General features: G+C 36.4%; 1 protein-coding gene across 1 annotated transcript; it reads right to left on the bottom strand.

Annotated features, from left to right (window-relative positions):
* Positions 1-1,269: 1,269 nt before the first annotated feature.
* pdhx (pyruvate dehydrogenase complex component X) lies at positions 1,270-21,498 on the bottom strand. The gene is made up of 11 exons (XM_032546746.1): positions 21,300-21,498; positions 18,903-18,986; positions 17,039-17,139; positions 14,251-14,459; positions 13,113-13,211; positions 9,780-9,945; positions 9,428-9,575; positions 7,806-7,864; positions 5,959-6,117; positions 2,846-2,910; positions 1,270-2,113 (listed from the first exon to the last, which is right to left on the bottom strand). The coding sequence occupies exons 1-11, from the start codon at positions 21,433-21,435 to the stop codon at positions 1,858-1,860; spliced, it is 1,482 nt and encodes a 493-aa protein (XP_032402637.1). The 5' UTR covers positions 21,436-21,498; the 3' UTR covers positions 1,270-1,857.
* Between the last annotated feature and the right edge of the window lie 469 nt (positions 21,499-21,967).

Below are 21,967 nucleotides of genomic sequence, written 5' to 3'. Positions count from 1 at the left end.
CCTAAATCCTCAAAACTTACATTACACACACTTTCCAATATATATTTAGCTAATTATTATTCTTTAGCTACCTTTACAGATACTCTATTAGATTCAAATCGGGGAGGTTCTGTTTGTATTATTCTGTAGCCAACTTCTGAGGATTTCAGAGAATAGCTGTAGTTATAGAGGTAAAATTGACACACATGGAGACTGATTCCTAATTAGGCAACTTCTCAAATCAATTTGTTGCACTGGATTTCATTTAGGAGGATCAGAGTGAAGATGGTCTGGAATACAATTTACAGTTCATAGTAAACACACAATGGTGTAACGTGACAAACCGTTAAAAGCTCAAGAGGGTAAGAGTAGTTTTGCAAAGAGCTTTATCGAGACCCTAAAGTATTGTTTACTCCTAATTTTTAATTGCAAATATCAACTTTTTTCTCAGCAACATCATGTAACTTTCTTCATATTGTAGAAAATAACTGGTATCTGGCAATTGCTATCACTCTCCCAAAACTCTCCTAAAATGCCCTTGTTAATGTCCATGTCTGCCATGGTGATGAATTTCAAACCGACACCACAGTAACCATAGAGCAAAATGTTCTTGCTTCTTAGTCCCAAAGCGGTAAAGTGCTTCAAGGGCAGCAGAAAAATAGGAAAACATTCGAAAAATTATTAGTATTGAGTTGTTGCCCAATCTAATGGCTTCAACCACTTAAAATAAGGCAATTCCTCCATCATTGTTCCTTGCATAACTTGCCTTAGCTAATTTATAATTTGAATAAAAAAAAATAAACCCTATAGATTATGAGAACAAATGAAACAAAAGAATCCAGCCATTAAGACAAAGATCAAAGATGCTTAATCAAACTGCTATAACTGATCCCTTGTTCTAATAATGGGAACTGCTTATGGTGAGCTATTGTATATATCAAGTTAAACAAAATCCTTTGCAAACATTGATTACTGGTATATATAAAGGATAAAAATTTGAGCCATTTGTCATGTTTTTTTATAGATCATATCTCGTGTTTTGATGTGCTTCAGCAAATTGAAGCAGATTCAGAAATTACCCAACATCTGCTCTGCCAATGGTTACAGAAGAAACATCTGCTAGCAAACACGGACCTGTCCACTGAGCCCAGTAAATTATCTTAATTGGCTAATTACATAATGCATTTAGATTCCATTAAACTTGAAATGGACAAACACATCTCTAGCTACCCGAGTTCTTTGTTAAAATAGTTAGAAAAAAAAAACAAAAAAAAAGCTAAACGAAACAAAGAAGGTTGAACAGTGTTTTATTGACACAATAAGACACCAAAACATAAATGTAATTACATTTGGACTTCAAGAACTTGTCAGTGACAATTATTTTAAAGGAAATAATATTAACATTAACAACTTAATATGTTTGTAAATTTAGTAACAATTTGCTCAGATGGATTTAACATCAGTGCAAACTGTGTTGCCATAGATGTTCTGTTGATAAATATTGAAAATGTTTATGTTAAGGTTTGACCATTTGCAGATGTATTATTGGTGACAAAGTTGGTCCAGATGGATTTAGACTGAGCATTTTATTTACATTGCTTGTGTGGTAGATAGCCTGCCTGTTTAACGGTATTTGGGACGCACTTTTGTTTTGATGTTAAATCACTGTCAGCTTTGTGCTAAACTGAATCAGAAGTTCACTTTGACCAGGTGGTAATCATTCAGTTGACATCATGAACAAAACCATCTTGTAAGCTTAAAATGAGGCAATAATGCTAATCCACTACTTAAGAGCTCTTTAGTTGAGAAAACATGAGCCAGGCTTTCTCTTAAAATTTTTTTATTTTGAACTTTCCACTTCAAAGTGATCTTTTGCACTCAGGCAAGGGCCATACGCTGCGGTTGTTCAAGGTTGGCACGGAATTTATCAAGAAACCGAGAGGCTAATTCATCATCCACGAGCCGACCGTCGCTGGACAAAGTAACTGTCATCAGCTGTTGCTTGTGCAGCATCTGGTCATCTTCATTCAGTCGAAGCTCAGTCCTGGAAGTGCCAACAGCGAGGATGCAGGCCTGAGGAGGGTTGATCACGGCGCTGAAACCAGTGATTCCGAACATGCCTAGGTTAGATATACTGTCCCCGGAGGGAATGTAGGAGATGGGAAAATAAGAGAAAAGACATGTTATATGTTAGACGTCAAATAAAGCATTAAAAACACAAAAGAAAGGACATGATGATGGCTGTTTTCTCATTTTTCACATTTTATATTCCAAAGAGAACATTTAGAAGTCAAGAACAAGACAGCAGCAGAACTCCACCATACTCTGTATACGGTTTAATAAGTCTGATCAGAGGCCACTAAGCTGGCATAATGAGAACTTTTGCTCTGAGGAAGAAATAAAAAGAACACACACTAATATATCTTCAGCAGGACAAAGAGAGCAACATCTCTGCACGGATTCATTGTTCTAGTTTGCCACAGAAACCTCATTAATGTGTAAATGACACCATTAATTCAAATGAGTAGGAAAAAAAAGCTAACTCTTGTGCAAATGAAAACACCATAAGTTGTCACCCAAAACCACGTGAAATGTAAAATATGTATACTGTACTGACAGAATAAAGGCATAAAAGCTAATTATGGTCACTATGAAGGGAAGCTATGATCTCGCAGAAGAATGCTATGATATGCAGAAGATATGCAGAAGTTAGACACTTCTAACTGTGAGACAGTGATGTTACTCATCTAAAATGGACAATTTTGAGACAAAACTGAATTGACTCAGTTACACTGAAGACTTTATAAAACATGAGAAAATACCAGTTTAATACATGCTACTCCTTTTTCCCTATAACTCAGTTTACCTGAACGAGCCTCCCTGGTACTCCTCAGGCAGTAGTTTACCGTCTCGAGCTTTCTGGGCCAACACCTGTGAACATACGTCATGTCATGTAGGCTCCATTTCAGAAACAAAACCAGCTATAGTTTACATTTGAAACCAAAAACGATACATGCTGTGACAAATATGCAAAAGCTACAACTTTAGACAGAGCGGGACCTTCAAAGAGATATAGACCCGACCTCCCTCTTTGACATGGTACATTTGAGCTTAATCTTCATGACTGACTGCACCAGTCTGAAGCTCAGAAAACAACTTATGTTCTGTTGCTCATTCTGCAGCGGTTTATTAAGATATCGAAGAAATAAACTGGGTGAAATCAGTTGTGACTTCAATCAAGAGACATAAAAATACCCAGCCGTGTAGCAATGTGAGCGCAAGAACAATGTGCTTTTTAATGACACACTTACACTACTGATTACCAGTTTCATATTTGTATGTATTCTACAATCGTTAAGAAAAGGTTATGCAGGACCTATGTCAAAAGTAAACAGGATTTTTTCTTTTCTTCAAAAATCACTGTTCAAGACATTAACTGAATGTCAAACAGTAAATGCTCATATAAATGGAAACAATGACTATTTATTGCTAAGATGACAAAAGAATTGTCAACACCCAGAGAGATAAGACAACTGCTGAGTAAAGAAAACATTTGTTCAGGCGCAATATGTGAACCTTTGATTTGTTGCAGCACAAGTGAGAGGTATGACTTATCAACTTTATACAGATGTAAACAGACTTAAAAACAACACTATACTTTTGTATTTAATTATGTGATCTTCTTATTGTCATACTTATGTTTCAGTTCAAACTTATTTTATTACCAAGCTTAATATGTACTAAAAGCTGTTTTCAAATATTTTTTAACAGAAAAAAACATTTTCAACAAATATGACCCAAAAAGGAAAATGAACTGTCCCTTAAACCTAGTGACCTAGTTTGCAATAAATGGCAACGAGTCTTTTACATCGCTATGGAAATGTATCCTATTTTAGCAAAACAATTTTAATCATGGCACGCTGTCGAGTGTTTGAGCATGAACAGCCTGTTTAACATGCACTTTGGATTCAAGCCCCATCCGGGCCTAAACTCCTCCAGAACATTTATTTTGGCATTTGTTTGAGCAAGTTTAAAGATGAACTTGTCATTGCCCTGTTCCAATAACCCAACTCCACTAAACGGTTTAAAGTTTTTAAACGATGGAAGGAGAATCTCCTTAAATATTTTCTGGTAGAGACCAGAAATAATGGTTCCATTATGGCAAACAATCTATGTTCGACAGCAGCAAAGCATCCCCATGCCGTCATACCACCACCATGTTTTTACCTTAAAGGCAATGTTACTCTTAAACCAGATGTGACAGAATACTCCAATTAGTCCCACCTGTATCTCAATCAAAAATAAAAAAGTCCCATAAGTCTTGAGGACCATCAATATGTTTTTGGTAAAGGTGAAACACACCTTTTTTAGCCTGCACTAGTGTTTGCCTTGCAAACCTCTACCCCTGCTTTTCTTATTGTTGACTCAATAACTTATGCTTAATGTGTAACCGAGGCCAGTGCTTTATATCTCAGTGAGTTATTTACGCATTTTTTGAAGTAATTTCAGTAGGCCAACCACTCCTGGGAACTTTCACAGCTGTTGCATGTTTTCTCCATTTGTGGATAATGGCTCTCACTGTACTCCCTGATCCCTAGACTAACAGATGTCAGTAACTTTCTCATTTGTTAAATGTTCTGAGGTTGGGGCATAATGTGTTGCTTTTTGAGCTTTTCTACCCTACTTTGTGTTTTCAGACATGTTCTGTTTATATGAATCAATGATTCTTCTAAATTGGTAATAATCACGCAGCTAGTGAATTTGAACTCAGCTTTCAAAAAATGGAGTTAAGCTCAGCTAAGTTATGATTTGAAAAGAATGTGAAACATATTTTCAGACAGAACTAGATTGTTTTGAATATCCAGTATTTGTGCAGGTTTGTCTTTTTCTGATATTAAAATTTTCAGATCATTACAGACAATCTGGTAGCAGGCAAATAAACTTCACAGTACACCAGCGCCAACTGATGCAACAACACACCGCATCGCTGAAAACATGATACATGATAATGATAACACTTGGCCAATAATTCTTTTGGTCAAGAATTATTGACTAAATTCGTGTTTTTATTGGTGCAATCTTTATAAGATCTAGACAGCAACCATTTAGATGCATTTCACAACTATACACCTTTGTAGATAAGATCTAAGCAAAACAATAACACCTGGTAAACACCAAGACATTTTCTTCTTTTAAATTTCAGAATATTTTAATACTTTTAATATTTTAATATATTTTACATGACACAGAAAGCAAAAGTTTTTCATTTACTTGCTTATTTTGTATGAGAAAGAAACAAAGTTGAAATTCTAACAAAACTTGAGTTGTGCTTTAACCCGCAGCAGTTACCTCAGTTTTTGCATTGATAAAAAACTTCTGTTTTTTTCTTTTCAAATTCAATTTAATATATTCATATCTAGATCTAGAAATATGGTATTTTTGATCAGTTATCTGACAGTACATAGTTTTAGTTAACAAGTTGTTTAACTGTGGAAAAAAAATAACTATTTATTCTTATGTATATGTGAAACTTTAGTGTTTTCTGATTGACTATGACTTAACTAGATTGATTTTGTTTCGTTACAGCTGATTTTATAATGCTGTAAGACGTAAGGTTAAATATAGAACTTAACTTATTTGGCTGAATTTCTTGTTAATGAAGAAAGCAGAACAAGTAGGCATAGTTACTGTCAGGAATAGACACATTATGCAACAATACAACTTCTTGGAAATCGTCATGTTTGATGCTTAGACATTTTAGAAAATGACTACACTCATGTTTGACAATAAAACATAACTAACTTCAGAGTTGCTTTAATATTTAGATTTTTTGCCAATATCTGTAATGCTCCCAGATATTGGGTTGCAGTTATCAATTTTCGGCAGAGTTTAAGGTTGCAATATTCTTGCATAGACCTCTACAGAATCTCATGTAGGAAAATATTTCTTGCTATTAATTTGTCTCAGCTTCTTTCATACCTTAGCAGAAGCGGAGATCTCCTGCACTCCTTTGCTAGCAGCATCCCTGATAATTGGTGTGATGAGGCCCCTGTCAGTAGCCACAGCGACTGAAATATGGATAGAATCTAGTGGATGAGGTCCATCACCAGACCACGTCACATTTACTTCTGGCATTTCCTGGGGGAAAATACAATTTTGATGTAGTGTGTGAATGGGAGCCCACATTGTCACAAGAGAATGATCAAATAAAAAACTAACACACTGACAAAATACGTTATTCCAACATTATTCTTCTAGACAACAGGCTTTCTAAAAAGAACAATATTAAATTCAGTAGACAGAGCTTAGAAATGTCTCCAGAAAAAAAATAGGCTTAGGCTTCATCCAGTTTCCAAACTCCTTAAATTGCAATTTGTGGAGTTTGGAACGTAGATCTAATAGCCTATCTGGGAAGTAATCCAAATCCACAAACCACAGACAAGGATAGATCACTTACTAAGATCACAGCACCAGACATTCTTTGACATCCTCAGATGCTATTTGCCTAAGCTCTGATCTGATTGATCTGAGGTTTATTTGGCAGCATGAGCGGAACTTACTTAAAATTACACTGACATATACCAGTCAGCCCTAACTATAGGACGTCCAAATGACTTGAAAACATTCATTTGCAAGCGCTTACTACCTCACTTGGAAATCTGTGCACAAAGTTGCTACAGTTGAGCTGCAGCTGCTTCATAAGCACTTATGTTTAACAAACCTTGTCTTCATTCCTGTTTCACAGCAGAAGATCCATGTTAAAAGTTTAATAAAGTGTGACGAAACAAAAATGATACATATTTAGGTCAACTAGGGTGAGATATTTTGGTCTTCAGCAGAAGCTGATCTAAAGAGGTATTTTAATCATGTGCTAAACTGCAGCACCAGCCAAAGCATAGCGTCAAGCTTTCAGAGACCATTTAGATATATCTTGGCACTTTTTTCTTTCTTTACAGTGAAAATGTTAATGTCAGTTCCAGATGACTCGTTACTATGACACATGCATCATATTTCCATATTAAATCAGGTGAAAATTTGTCTTGGATACAAAGGCAATACTTAGCTTGAACAGCAATTTTAAGCAACTAGATGCAATGCTCAGGAAAAAAAGAACAAAAAAAAAACAAACATTATAAAGCCATTTCAAAGTGCAATATTTAAAATTAAAGCCGCAAACGGCGCCGGCGGCCCTCGCAGCTCAGCGCCGCTCTGGCCTCCTGGCACGTCCACTTGCGATTCCACCAGAATACGGAAAATTTTACTAGGGGGACAATTTTCCGTGAAGTTTGGTGACTTTTTGAATATGATAAAGCCAATTCATTTGACGGAATCGTAATAATAAGAAACAGTATGATTACAATAGGCCTCCGCAGCGCTTTCGCTGCTTCGGCCTAATCACTGGATGACTACATTCATTTAAATCCCATTGACTTTCCCACAATCTTTAAATCTAACTGACAATATATTTAAGAACAACAAGACTGTTCAAATGTGTTACACAATCATTTTCTAATCATAATCATGGCTTATGAATGGCTGACCTGAAAAATATGGATATTACTGTTGACCAACAGTTTCCAGGTCTGGAAACTGTTGACTAACAGTTTCCAGGTCAGACAAAATTACTAGTACATGAATATACTTTAAGTAATAAATGACTGAAACTAGGGATTAGGTTGTTGCCATTGTGCAGTACTAAAGATATATCTAAGAGGCAACTAAAGAGAAAACTATTAATAAAAACATAAAAATGAACAAAAGAACTGAACACAAACATTTAAACGGGTACAAATGAAGCAATAACTGGAAAGAAGTGGGATACTCACTCTAAGTGTAACAGCAGCTGCCTTGATAATGAAATCATTGACAGACACTTTGATTTGATCTGAAAATACAAACAGGAAGCAACCTATAAACATAATTCACTTCACTTACTAAGAAAAATTGTCAGTGTTGGAGGGGTGTGAGAAGTAACAAAATGAACTGATGGTAAAACAAAATAGAAGAGGATACTAATTATCATAACACATAAAAGGTTTTTATAACCTTAATTATGTTTCTGAACAACAAGAACGGAATCAGATCCGCTAATTCCAAATGCCCTTATCAATCACAATAGAGAGTTAAGGGGAGAGAAAAATATGGATATTACAAATGAGACTTCAAAAGTATTAGAGCCAACATTTCTCTGAAAGGTTGAGTCAACAGAACTCGCACCATTTCTCTGTGTTAGATACCAGTGAGACAGACGGGTTTGGACTGGCAACTGCCTGCCAACTCTAACTAGTGTCCAAAAGTGCAGCCCCAGACGGTTATGAATGCTGTGAGCGGGATGATTAATGAGCTAACCGTGAAATCACGCTGCTCCTGAACAATGAGGGGCCACAAAAACAACCGGGGCCAGAGAATCCCTCAGTACACACACAGCCTTGCTAATAGGTCTGGAATGGGCGTCTCATTTCCCCCACCATGCACACAGCACCCATAGAGACGTGGTGTTTGTTTGACACTAAGGCAAAGTTAAGCTAAACAAAGCCAATTACGTGATAGGTGCAACCCACAACCCCCCCGCACCCTGTACCCCGCAAATAAAAACTTTTATCCATTTCAACGAGAAAGGTCAATCAGGTCAAAGTAGGTAATGGATGATTTAACTCCTAATGTGTTGAAGGTTTGATACATGAAAAAAGTTTAAGTTATTTTGACTTGGAGTTGACCTTCCTTGACACCCTTGTGGATGTTGGAAACATACACAATCTGGTTTCTGTTGCACAAGAAACAGAAAGTTTGTGAAATAACTGTTGTCAAGAATGGATGTGGGCCTGGGGAAGTAAAATACTTCTGTGCAGAAATATGAGAAGTATATCATTAAGCCTTCAAGCTGGGACAGACAAACTCCTTGTAGTGTTAATAAAATATTGAGCTGATATTGCTTTTTACAGACTCTATACCCATACACATACATTGTCTTGTTTAGTGGCTATAGGAGCTATTAACTGTTTTTTTTGCACAGAAAAATACACTGATGAAAATGTCCTGATCCAACCTCAAGCATCAGCATGGAGTCCTGTTTAAACCATTTTAAAAACTTCATAGTCATGCATATTTACTTCAGCACCTAACTCATAATTCCTAATGACACACTGACCACGTTAAAAATCAATTTGAGAAGTAATTTACAAGGCAATTTTTCAATGCATAAAGAGGAACTTGCCTAGTTCCTGTTCACATTCAGAATGCCTCAGTCTTTTGTTTCTTGTTTTCAGGTCTACTTAGCAACGGTCATCTGAACAAGGTTGGCTAATGTCTGTTACAGATATCACTGCATAGAATACAAAAGTTAGTTTCATGAACAAGAACAGTTTCTCTGAGCTAAGTGTAAGAAAAAAGAAGAATGGATGCAATCCATTCTTCTCCCCACAGCTCACTTTAAGCTGTGGGTTTTTACCTTTGGCAAGGTCTTTGCGGAGCTTCATGACAGCAGCCATGTCACAGTCTATGGAAGCATATGCATGTGGGATTGTAGTCTTGGACTCGGTCAGTCTTTGAGCAATCACTCGGCGAACATTCGTGGCAGGGATCTCAGTGAAACTTCCCTGAAGATGACAAGTGGAATGAATTGGATGAACACATGAATGAGGAGACAAATATATTTCAGAAAGGCTAAAGTTTGAGGTGTATGGAAATATAATTCCTGAAAACAAAAATAATAACTTGCATACATGAATATTTAACCAATTCAAAGGAGTTTTACATTTGATTAGAAAATGTGGTCAGAAAAAAACAGAAAAAGTGCTGACCGGTGCTCCTGGTTTTCCAGGTATAGATACTGGAGGGATGTTGGGTCTACTGCCTGGCGGTGGAGGGGGAAGTTTTGGGGTGGGGGCAGGACTCGGAGCTGCTGTCGTTATGGTACCTGGTGCAGTTCTTGGGGTCGGGGACTTCTTTAAAAGATTCAGTGCATCTCTTGGAAACAGAAAACAATGAAAATAAACAAAATGCAAGCATACAAAGAAAGATGTAAAACAAGTTAAACTAATCATCTAAAAACATCTTTGCCTGCAAAATCAAATCAAATAAATAAACAATAATAATGAAAAATCTAAATTTGTTAAATTTTTTGCGTTTTGCCTAAAGTGAAACTATGACTTTCTATTCCACACATGACTTTCAGTTCAAGTTGGTTATAAAAGCATAAAGAAACAAATCCCTCATAAAACCTACAATATTTTATGCACTTGGATACCAAATTTCAGAATGGAAGCTAAACTTTACTTGAGAAATCACTTAAATACGTTCATTTTCAGAAATGTTTTTCTTTTTGTTTCAGTTTCAAAAAGATTTATTTAATATCCTCAGATCTTTATCTTGTACCATCCACCTGGCGTAGAAGAAACTGTTGTATTTGTTTGTGTCACGTATAAAAAAAGGTAACCTTAGGTTATTTGTGAGTGGAAGGGTGTCATGAGAATCATGTCCTGTTTGCAACCACAATTAACAGGTGTGGTAGAATCAAGTGTCAGCCGCGCAAAGGGACTACCTTCATTTCATTATCCTTCTTAGAGTCAAAGACTTCCCAACTCAACTAATTACATGCCACAGGAAAATACAGCAGACTAATTATTTTTAAGACCCAAGTTAAAATTCTTTGGTCAAAAAATTTTCCAGCTGACTCGAGTCTTAATTTTAAGTTTAAACTGAATTTTCTGTTAATATCATTCTCCAACTAAAATGAAAAACACAGATTTTCTTTACTGTAACCATTTTACTAGATAGTGAAAAAAACAAAACTGAGCTTTTAATAACACTACAGAGCGGAGGCAGAGGCAGAACTTACAAAGGTAGAAATTATTTCATGCGAGCAAATCTGCCTTAAGGCTATTCTTTAATTCACTCATTTTGGTCTGAATTGCAGAAGCACTGGATAGGACAAGTATCAGGTGTGTTTTGAGTTCTCTGGTTCCAGTTCACTGGCCTGTGGTCCACCTACCCATATGTAGGCAGCCTTTTGTTTGGACCAGCTGCTCCTGGCTTTACCATGCTGCTGGGACTGCCTGGGGCTCAAATCTCACTTTTGCTCATCATTCTGTCAACTACTTTTTATAATCACTCCCGGCTCCTCTCTTTCCATTACAGATTTGTTTGTGGAGGCAAATTAGAAATCCCCAGGCTATGCTGATTGCTATACAGTTATTTAATCAGCTGAAATAACTGGACAAAGCAAACAAATAAATTCCAGAAATGTTCTTTAAGAAATTCAGTGCAGCTTAATAATAGCACCGCTGATCTGTTTTGTGCATATGGTTCAGTGGAACCTCTACCGACAGCCAAGGCAAAAGAACTTCTGAAAGAGAAGGAGAAGGTGACTTGAATATTAAAAAGGAAACAAAGGACCTCTCAAATGCAAAAATTCTCAAAAGAAAGAAGTGTGTCGAAATATCCTGTCTCCTAACGCCCCCACAGAGTAAGCTTATATAGAAGAAAACAATGAAACCGATGGAAGGGGAAAAAGTTTAGATTTATCTTATTTTATCCAGCACAGTGCCTATTCTTTAATTTATAAAACTACTTTTATTTGCCTTATGTGCCACGTAGGAATGATATTTTGTTTTAAATTGTGACTAAAAGAGTAGCATGTAGGTTTTGCTTTAGCCAACGAACCATCCGTGTGGTTTACCACAAAATACAAGAACAACCAAACCACTTTCTATCACTTGTTTGATAAGGTCAAATTAAAGAACACACAATTCTTAACCTCGTTTTATTCATTTTGTTTTTAAATGAATAAATAAACAATAAACAAAACAAAACTGTTTTGTTTATTGCAAAACAGTTTTGCAATAAACAAAGTATAAAGAACATTGGGGGTAAAGAAAAATATAGTGACAAAAGGGAATCCCCTTAACTTTGGTTTTGAGCAGGGTTGCAAATATGATATTGTTTTCATTACGCCATGTCACTGTACACAATATGCATACTGCAACAAATTGCCTAGTCTATAATAAGCATCATGCCATTATTTAAGCACCAGGTCTCTATGGCTGTAAAAGATTTGGGGACACTAGTTGTTAAATGCAGCATATACATGTTTGAGAAGGCAAAGATCTTGGCAAGATGATGAAGTCATTTAAGTATAAGCAGATTTGTTCGATGAGGCCATCAGCTGGAAACAAGTTTCTCAATAAAACCTTGCTGTGAAATAATGATTGAATTTCTGGAGTTCCTTGATAGACGATTAATTGTCTGGGGTCTATTTCTGCTATAGACCCCAGATAATGGTGGCTTAATTGAAAAGCCATCAAACTTTTCAATTAATTGTCTAGAAAAGGATAAAGAAAAGAGAATAAATATTTATTTTTTTTTAAATTGAAAGAAATATTGTTATCCGGGCAATTATACGTTTTTGGGGGTTTATTTAGTCAGCCACCATATAAACCCCAGTACAATAAATAAGCATGTATTTTACACAATGAGGTACACAACAAGACCAAAACATGATGCTGAATTCTCAATAACTAACTATAAAATGCTCATTTCAAAATAATGTGCTAGTTATTTGCCTCTGTACACCTAAGAACATATTGTCCATGTTTCCATGGTCACCATGGAGCTTAGAGACTGGGTCGCTATGGCAACAGAAGTTCTGTAATGAGATTCCCCAGCAGGCTGTTTGGAGAGCAGCAAGAGCATTCAGTTAGGTCTCAAGTGACGGCAGGTAGCCATTTGCAGGGGTGTGCATGTGTGTGTGTGTGTGTGTACACAGCTTTATCCTTAGTGAATTCGATCCAGAACCGAGCTAAAACACTTAAAGGTCTCAACTACCTTATTCTTACAAATGTCATTGTTGTTTACAGGATCTTTACTGATTCCCCAACATCACTGAACTGTGATGGGAAAGACTAAGCAAGAACAAAAACCTCTCACAGTATTGTAGCATAAAGAGGCTCAGACATCTTTACTCGCCCTTTGAGTTTGGTCCTGTGGCCGTTTCCTGCCTTCTGACTTTCCAAATAAAGCACCAATCTGTCTAAGTCTGCCTTCCACCCTTTGTATATCAGCCATTTTAGATTTTATTGAGTGAAACAGAACAAAACTTGTAGTAAATCTTAATGTAAAACCATCCAATCACTCACTCTTTAGTGATCAGTCCTCGTGGCCCTGTAGGTGTGGCCAACTTTGGGTCAATACCATGGGTGTCCAAAATGTGTCTTGCTGCTGGACTCAAACGTAACCTGTGTTTGGAAGAATGTGTTGACAATGGTGTTAAAAACACGTAGAAAAGAGTTCAAAACTAAGCTTTTAAACTTTAGATTACCTGTCTTAGATAAATTCAGAGACATTATTGGGAAAGTGCAACTAAAGAAAAGGAAACAAATGTCTTTCAATTCAATGTGAATTTAGGATTAAAAAAAAAGAAAACACTGACTCTACAAATGTGGAAAAGTACCTTCTAAGCAGCCTACATAGCATCTTAGTTTTAGTTTCCATTTTTGTCAGCATGAGTGAGGTCGAAAATGACCCAGTCAGCTATAAACTAACTTTTTTTTCTTTCTTTTTGAATCATGTCTGTCGTAAGGCCCCAACACGCTCGGGCATAACTCGCTCCTTAAGAGGTCCGTACGTACTCAACATAGACTTGAATAGACTCGAAGAGGACGTCCGTCAGATATGTCTGAGGAAAGATCAATTTCTTCAGCCGTGTGCGCATACTCGGTGTCGCACAGTAAACTGCGAGGTAGACAACAGTGTTTACATCAAACTTATTTGCATGTGACACCAAGCTGATGAGGTTGAGAGTCAGTGAACCCAGTCAAGAGGACTGCCATAGGTGTGTGGAGGTTGCCCTGATGGAGAAAATAAATGAGTAGGCGCCCAACTAGCTCATAAAACCTGCTAGTATCCATTAGGATTGAGGGAAATAATGGAATTTATCCCAAGAAAAGTAGGCAATCTCTACACTTGACTATGAAATCCCAACTGTGCGTGGAAATGCGCGCGGAGTTTGCGTGGCTCACAGAGTAGACAGCATTATCTTGAAAACTGTTTGCATGACAGAATGTGCTAGGTACAAGTGCTTTCATAGAAAAAAAAAAAAAAAAGATCTTCACTGTTTAGCCAGACAGACATTTGACGACAAACCAAATCTGGTCTGTAACAACTAAATAAATGCTAGACTTCAAATAATTCTAATCCGAATATTTAAAAACTTCCTAAGCCCAACACTGGATAGGTTTAATTTGAATAGATCAAAAGATAAAAAGTGACACTCACGGCCCAGATGTGACTGGTTTTGGCAGAGGGCTTGGAGATGGAGCAGCGGGGGTCAACGTTGAAGCAGCGCCTGCATCTGAAGCAGATGGAGCTGCAGCTGGTGATGCAGCATCTAGAGGGGGGATCTCAACCTGCTTCCAGTCCTGCCCATCTTCCACCATGAGAGCAATGAGAGTACCAAGGCGCACATTGCGACTGCCCTCTTCCATCTGCAGAGAGGGCGAGGCAGGCACTTAGACAATTACACAGAATCATCAGGCTCAATCATTTTACAACTGAATCCATGAAGAGTAGAAGAAAGGTTAAGAACTCTTGTACAAATGTGCAAAAAATAATCAAAACTGAATTAAGGGAAGTTAAATCTGAGCTCTGAAGTCAGTTACTACCCAGTCTCACTGATTAAACTGTTTGAGTGACAATTATGAGGAACCTTTCTCATCGTCTTTACTAGCTTTTATTATTTTACTGCATAATTCTAGTAAAAAACCTGACTGCACTGCAGTGCCTGTGAGTATTGCTATGCTCCTCTATGCCTGTTATCTTGTTACACAGTAACCAAAATCCAATACAAGCCTTTTGTTGGTCTCCCCAAGCGACACAGGGCACTGGTTTCTCAAATATAGATCCATCTAATTGAAGATTCGGCACAACAAAACGTTTGGCAGGTTGCACTTTATCACTATTTAGAAGATACTCCCTCAGCAAGCTGCTTGTCAAGAATGTGAATCAAAGAAAAAAAGGAACAGGAAAAGAAACAAAAATGAACACCATTTTATCAAAAAAAATTATAATTTGAACTTAGCAACAACAAAATAAAAAAGAAAACATACAAAAACAATAAAAAGTGACTGAGGAAACCATAAAACCGACAGTATTATTCAAAAGAGCTTTGAAAAGCATAACTCCAATGACCAACCCATCAAACTGGAAGTAACATCAGAATGAGAACACCTGAGCTGCACGATTATGCCTAAGCGACACGGCTGTCCAGCAGCATCATTTATATAAACCTGTCTGTCTGAGTCACACAAAGCACTGCTGTTTTACACATTTAGGCACTCATTTTCAAAAATAACAACAATGGCATCAACACTTTGGTCAAGTGATTTACTCCCGATGTCATAAATATCTCAAATTTAGTTTGAGGTTATCAAAAAAGACAATACACAAAGCAAAAAAATATATAACAGAAAAATAAATCCGCAAATAAATAATAGTGAATTTACACAGATTCGGAGGGAGGCTGGGCTTGCTAAGTAAAGGGGGTATTGGAGATTTATGAGAGTTGTGCAGGATTTGTACTATTTAGGAATCAAACTGTCCTGGACCTTATGCTTTTTTACCTTCTGTCTGATAGTTTTGGACAGAAAAATGCAGTGTTTCGACTTTAGAAACGTTAAATTTCTAACAGGGTAAGGATTTATTCAAAATATGGTGAATCTTTTTATCACACTGAAGATTAGATGAGGTGGTGTTACTTAAAAATGTGGAAATTACTTACTCAACAAATTGCTTCATAATTTTTAAGGTTGAAACAAGCTTGTTTTTCATGGAAGAAAAATTGCGTTAGCTGTTTTAATAACACCATAGTATTCTTCACATTTCCTCAGTTTTCAGAGAAACACAAGATAGTCACTGATATGCTTGTATCGTTTCAATATAATCATTAGCACGCATTATTTCACTGTTACCTGTTTTCTGGGTGGTATGTGTTAAACTGTGAAATTGTCCTTACATGTTTACTAATAGACAGTGATAACACTGCTTAACATTAATTTAAAAAAATCCTTTCTGAGTCCAATTTCTCTGTCTACAGCACCCTGTCAAGAAATTTGCCCACAGGCAAGTAATTATGCTAGCCTTTAAATTAGAAACCTACTGGGTGCTTAGTGAGCCACATCGACACCGCTACTGGCTAATATGCTCTAATCCAAAATGCAAAACCATACAAACATTAAAAAATATGCCAAATGCTGCCCAGATCTGCAGTTATTACCATTAATATCACACACACACTGTCACACAGCAAGTAAAAGAGAGCTTGGAGCTCATCTAAAGCAGACCATCTTTCTTTGCCAGCTAAAGCCCCTACCCCCAATTCTTGAGTGGTTGCTATGGAAACTATCTTAGCCACACTGTGGCTAAGACATGAAGAGAATTGGAAACCAGTGACATGAATGGCATAAGAACACCATGTAAAGTTACATATAAAATAAAAGAGAACTAATGGGAATATTTTTGATGTGCATTTGTTGTGAAAACAGACTTTAAACAAAGTAGGTTTAAAGTCAGCTGAAAACAAGTCATTTAACACAAGATTAATCCAAGATTACATGGATAGAAAAAGATTTAGATCAAACAATGACAAAGATCCATGATGTTTTTGTCTACACATGCAGAAAACTGACAGAAGAGGGGAAAAAAAGTAATTTTTTTCTGCAGACTGACAAACAAGTGGTGGAGTCCCACTGAATGACATTTGATTGCTCCATCTCTGGCAGCTTATTAAAAATTCTAACCACAAATAAACACACTGGGGGGATGGCAGGAAACATTCTTCAGTGAATTCAGTATGTCAATGCCTTTTGCCACCTCTGTTTAGGAAAAGCAGATTAAACAACTGCAGTCAATTAGCATTCCCAATTAGGGAAAGGAATAAAACAAGGAAAGGAATAAACAGCACTATATCTTGTGTGGATATGGATAAACTCAAAACCAAAGTTACATGACAAAACTAATCTCAGTTCTCAAGTTTCCATGATGTTAAATTCGTGTCTAATCATCTTACCAATATTTTTGCCAAAACCCCATCATCATTTGATTCCATAGTAACCACTGCCTTGTCGGTTTCTATTTCGCATAGGGCATCGCCTGCTTCCACGGATTCACCTGTTAAAAAAAGAACCACATCTGAGATCTTTCAAAAAGACACATTAATACGCATCCAATTATCAAGCATTTTCATTATTAAACGGTTGTGAACAAAGCTAAAGTGCAGATGAATCACTTGTGCTGTGACTGGAATACATGAATAGTAATCATTGGTGGCATTTTCAGTTACTCTTGACAAGAGCTTTGCTTACATCCTGAACACACGTAAAAGCTAAAAGAGAGAAACATAATTCCAATAAAGGCAAAAACAAGAAAATATACCGTACTTTGAATTTGAAATATTTTATGCAAATAGACTGGGAGATACAGCAGGTCTGAGATGAGATGCCTGCCTAACTTTAAAGAAACAAGTCAGAATCCCCCCAATCTCACCTGTTCAATATGGAATGGAATATATTAATCAATAATCAATAAGGACAATCATTTTTTTAAAAAGTTAGTTTTACATGTAGTACAAAACAAATAAGATGCATCAAGTGAAAAGATGTGCAAAAAAGACAAAATGATATTAGTTATGATATTTGCATCATACATTACTTTGTAAAAATCAATATTATAACATCTTAAATTTAAAGTTTCTTTGATTTCATTCCAACCCTTGAATTTTATGTTAGACACTATTTCTGAAAGTCTTGACCTGGGACTTTTTAAACTTCCAGGCCAGGCTTCTTCTTCAGCAAGAAGTGACTTCTTTAGGGTTAAGCATGCAGGGTAATAACTTACATACTGAAGAATGGTTCAGTCGGAGAAACCAGTTAGAGAAACCTACAGTGCTTAAATACGGTGCATTAATAAGTCGGGGGCTGGGTTTTTTTGAATTTGCAGCTGAGTGGTGATAAGGGAAAAAAACCCGTCACCTCAGGCCATTACCTGACTTCTCAGTGTGTGAAATAAAGAATGAATGGAAATATAAGGAGGAGGGCTGAAACATCCAAGGAGTATTGAGTTTAAAGGCCCCCAAGACCGAGCAGTGATTGGATTTGTATGAGTCATTAACAACCTGTGACCCCTTGGGTTTGATGTGATGTGCAGTATTAAAGATTCAACAAGAGGCTTAGAGCCTTATAACCTCTACTCTACCAGAAAACACTGGAAATGAAAAAGAAAATTTATATATTTCTGGACAAAATAAAAAGCAGTTCAGGAATGAGCTAACATATTACATGTAAAAAAAAGAACAAACTAAAACTTTTTTTTCCAAGTTTGTATTTGAAGTAACTCTTTCATCCAAAACCATTATTCTTTGAAATACATCAAAACCCTTTACTGACACCCTTTATGATAATGGATGTCAGTAAGTAACATAATGATTTTCCTCTTTTTTATTTTGCTTAAACATTATTGTAAATATACAGCCTGGTGCCAAAAAATAGATGGCAACGAACAAAGCAGAGCAGCCAATCAGAGCACAGTATGCTGTCCCCAGATGAGCAAAAGCATGGCTACAGCACCTGGCCAAGATGGGTTGCTAAGCAGTGCACATCAGTGAGTCCTCTGACTCTTTGAGCCAATTAAGGAACTGCTCCACTGCTTAAACTTGCATTAAATTAATCATTGACTAGCCTTGTGTATGATCTTTAATTATGAGAAGTAGAAAAGCTGGGTCTTTGTTAAAAAACAACAACTACGAGCTAATGCTAAATTTTAAAAGGTCTGCAGCAAAATAAATAAATTATAATAACATTTTTTAGCAAATGAATATACTTTTTATTTCCACTAACATAAGACGGAAGAACAATGTAAACACGTGTCCCCTTTACCTTCTTTCTTCAACCATTTGACTATGTTTCCCTCTTCCATGGTGGGTGAAAGGGCTGGCATTTGCACTTTGAGTGGACTGACACCTAGAGGAGAGAAAGAAGAAAACAGTTTATGCACAGACACTAGCAATGAAAAGAGTAACACAAATGTCACACTAAATTGAGTAAACAGCAGTAAAGAGCCTAAAGGTAGAATGTTTGGGCTGTAACCAAAGCTGAGTAGGTCAACACAACATCCACAGCTGCAAAGCAGAGGAAAAGTGACAGCACAACTGTGAAAGATGTGCAGCAGCAGCAGGTCAATGTCTAACAATGGCCCTGGCACCAACTGTATCAAAAATAAAGAAGTTTTCTTCCTCTTTTACCCTCTTAGACCAATGTCTGAGACAACATTGAGCCAGATGCCCAGAGGTCATCTGGCTCTCAGCAGTGTGATGGAGAGATCCATCTCATTTGAACAACTTGTCTTCCTTGTCTCTACTTTTCTTATGTTTGTTTTCCACGTTGGACCTAAATTAACCTCAGCTAGACATTTCAAAAATACACTTGAAAAGGATAGATGTTTGAATTATGGGAGCTGTAAGCTCAGAGGTACACAAGTTTATCTTTCGCACAGGTCTCTCCAGTTTAGTAACTTCTACAAAACAGTAGAAAAATAACTTGCAGAAATTGCTTAGTTAAAAATAATTAAATACTAGTGCTTACTAAAGGGGTAGCATTATGTATCTTCCAGGCTCATCGTATAGCACCACCAAGTGACTATATTACCTTCACTTGCCATAAAAATGCTGTGCATAGAGCAAATGTGACTTATAAAAAATTTGAGCGTTTAGGCACTCCCAAATATCTACCAGTGTAGATTTAAGTATTTATCAAACATGCATGAAAGAATCAAAGCAACAAAGCAACACTCCATGTATGTCTTTGATGAGGGACTAACATTATAACAATGCTTAAATAAGTGGATTTTGCCTAATACCCTCCTTTAAAGGAAGCAGTTCACCAAAATGCAGATAACCAATGCCATCTGCTGGATAGCAGTGGTGCAACATATAAAGGTTTTTTTGTCAATTGAATTTTAATAAATGCATCACCAGATTATTTATTACACAACAGGAGTGTTAACATTCAGGCTTCATGAAATATAGTTTTTCTTTATGACTGTCAAACAAACAATTGAAAGAGTACATTCATTTTGGTTTCAACTTAAAAAAAAAAAAAACATGTAAAAATTAATCTTTCAGTCTCATATGTCACTTCAGGAAAATGTATTATCCTTATGGGCTGATGTCCTGCACTTTTTGTTTGTTTGTTTTTATCTGGTTTCAGGCAACCGATACTTCCCTAATGTGTTAACGTTTATTAGGGGAAACTAAATTAAATATATTCCCAAAACAAAGATTGTAATTTTAAATAATAAAGACGTATGCATTTCCTTTTTTTTTTATTTTACATTATTGCAACTACTATTCAAACTACATCCATGTGGGAGAACATCTTTGTATTGCGGTTTTGTATTCATGATTTCTATATAATAACTGCATTATTTTCAACAAAACAGTTTAACTGTTACGTTCAGTTAATTTTTTTACTGCTATCCACCCTATTGGAAACTGGTCTGCAGTAAGCGTCATAAATACGAAAAGAGAAACCATCTGCACAAGACGTTGAATTCACTCGGTTATACTTTATTCATTCAACAGACTCATGGTCCACAAAGATGATACACAGACAACACAACATATAAAGAATAAAAGACAAAATAAAATAAAATTTTACAGCACAAATATTTGTATTTGTGCTGTTAGTACAGCACAAACACAAATATCAGGAGAAATAGTAATTGATCACAACAATGTCCTACTATTTTCAAATGCTGGTAAATCATGGCACATAATAGCCTAAAAGCATTATGCTCTCAAAATAACAAGAATATATAAGCCGCATGACAAATTCAAAAAACTGGACGCTCAAAGATGCTAAATAATAAAGTATTCCTAACTGACAATAAGTAACACAAAACATATAAGTGAAATGATATTAAAGAGTGAAAACACAAAAAGCTTTATCAAAAATGAAATCCAAAAGACATGTAGTATGACATGAACACATAAGAAACTCAGAAGTCTAACATGTTTCAACGAAAAACATCAGAGGTGACATGCTAAAAGCTAAGCTAAAGATATGATAGCTTTCCGTCTTAAACGGAGGCCAAGACAGCTAGTAGTCAAACACCGCTATCATGTTCTCAACATTGTCGATAACATGACGCTTGACCAGATTATAACAAAATCATCCCAAACACAGCTGACAACTGAGACCACCAAATGACGCTAGCAGCAAATGTCATCTCAGAAAGGACAATGGTTAAGCATATGTTTACTCCTCAACACTCACCGAGCACCCATGGCGACTGAAAGAAATATCTCACACGGTCCTGACACGTCTGTCTGGGCCACGAACATTTGCTGAACTGAGATAACCTGAGACCATATAAAACTCCCTGACGACCCAGGCGCAAGGAGACCGCCATGTTGTCGTCCTCAGATGGGGAGAGGAGTCCATACAAATGCCTGACGATAAAGCGGCAAACTTTCTTCTTCTTCTATTGCGTTTTATGGCAGTTTACACACTTTGCGTATTACCGCCATCAACTGGACGGAGATGTAATTTCAGAAATTAATTTTTCCTATATACTGTATCTTCAAATCTTAAAAAAAAAAAAAAAACTAAATTCTATACATACTTATACACTCACTCACACACGCATACATATTAAATCCTCTCAGCTAATTTTGTATCTTTTAAATATTTAATAAGTGCTTGAATTATGTCATGTGATTGATGCTTCCCTAATAAATTAGCCATAGTTACTGAACTTACTGAAGTTTTCCTATTTGTACTCCATTTTATTGATTTTGTTACATGGCTCCAAAGATTGGAGAAATGTGAAATACTGACCATCATCAATCTGCCTTTTCTAGAAGACATTTACACTAGCATGCAGAAACCAGTGCAAACATTATAATGTTCAACAACATTGCTCTATTTGTAGTGAACCACTC

The sequence above is a fragment of the Xiphophorus hellerii genome, chromosome 2, assembly GCF_003331165.1.
Source record: "Xiphophorus hellerii strain 12219 chromosome 2, Xiphophorus_hellerii-4.1, whole genome shotgun sequence".
NCBI lineage: Eukaryota > Metazoa > Chordata > Actinopteri > Cyprinodontiformes > Poeciliidae > Xiphophorus > Xiphophorus hellerii.
The sequence above is the reverse complement of the archived record's forward strand: the minus strand, read 5'-3'. Positions and strand labels throughout refer to the sequence as shown.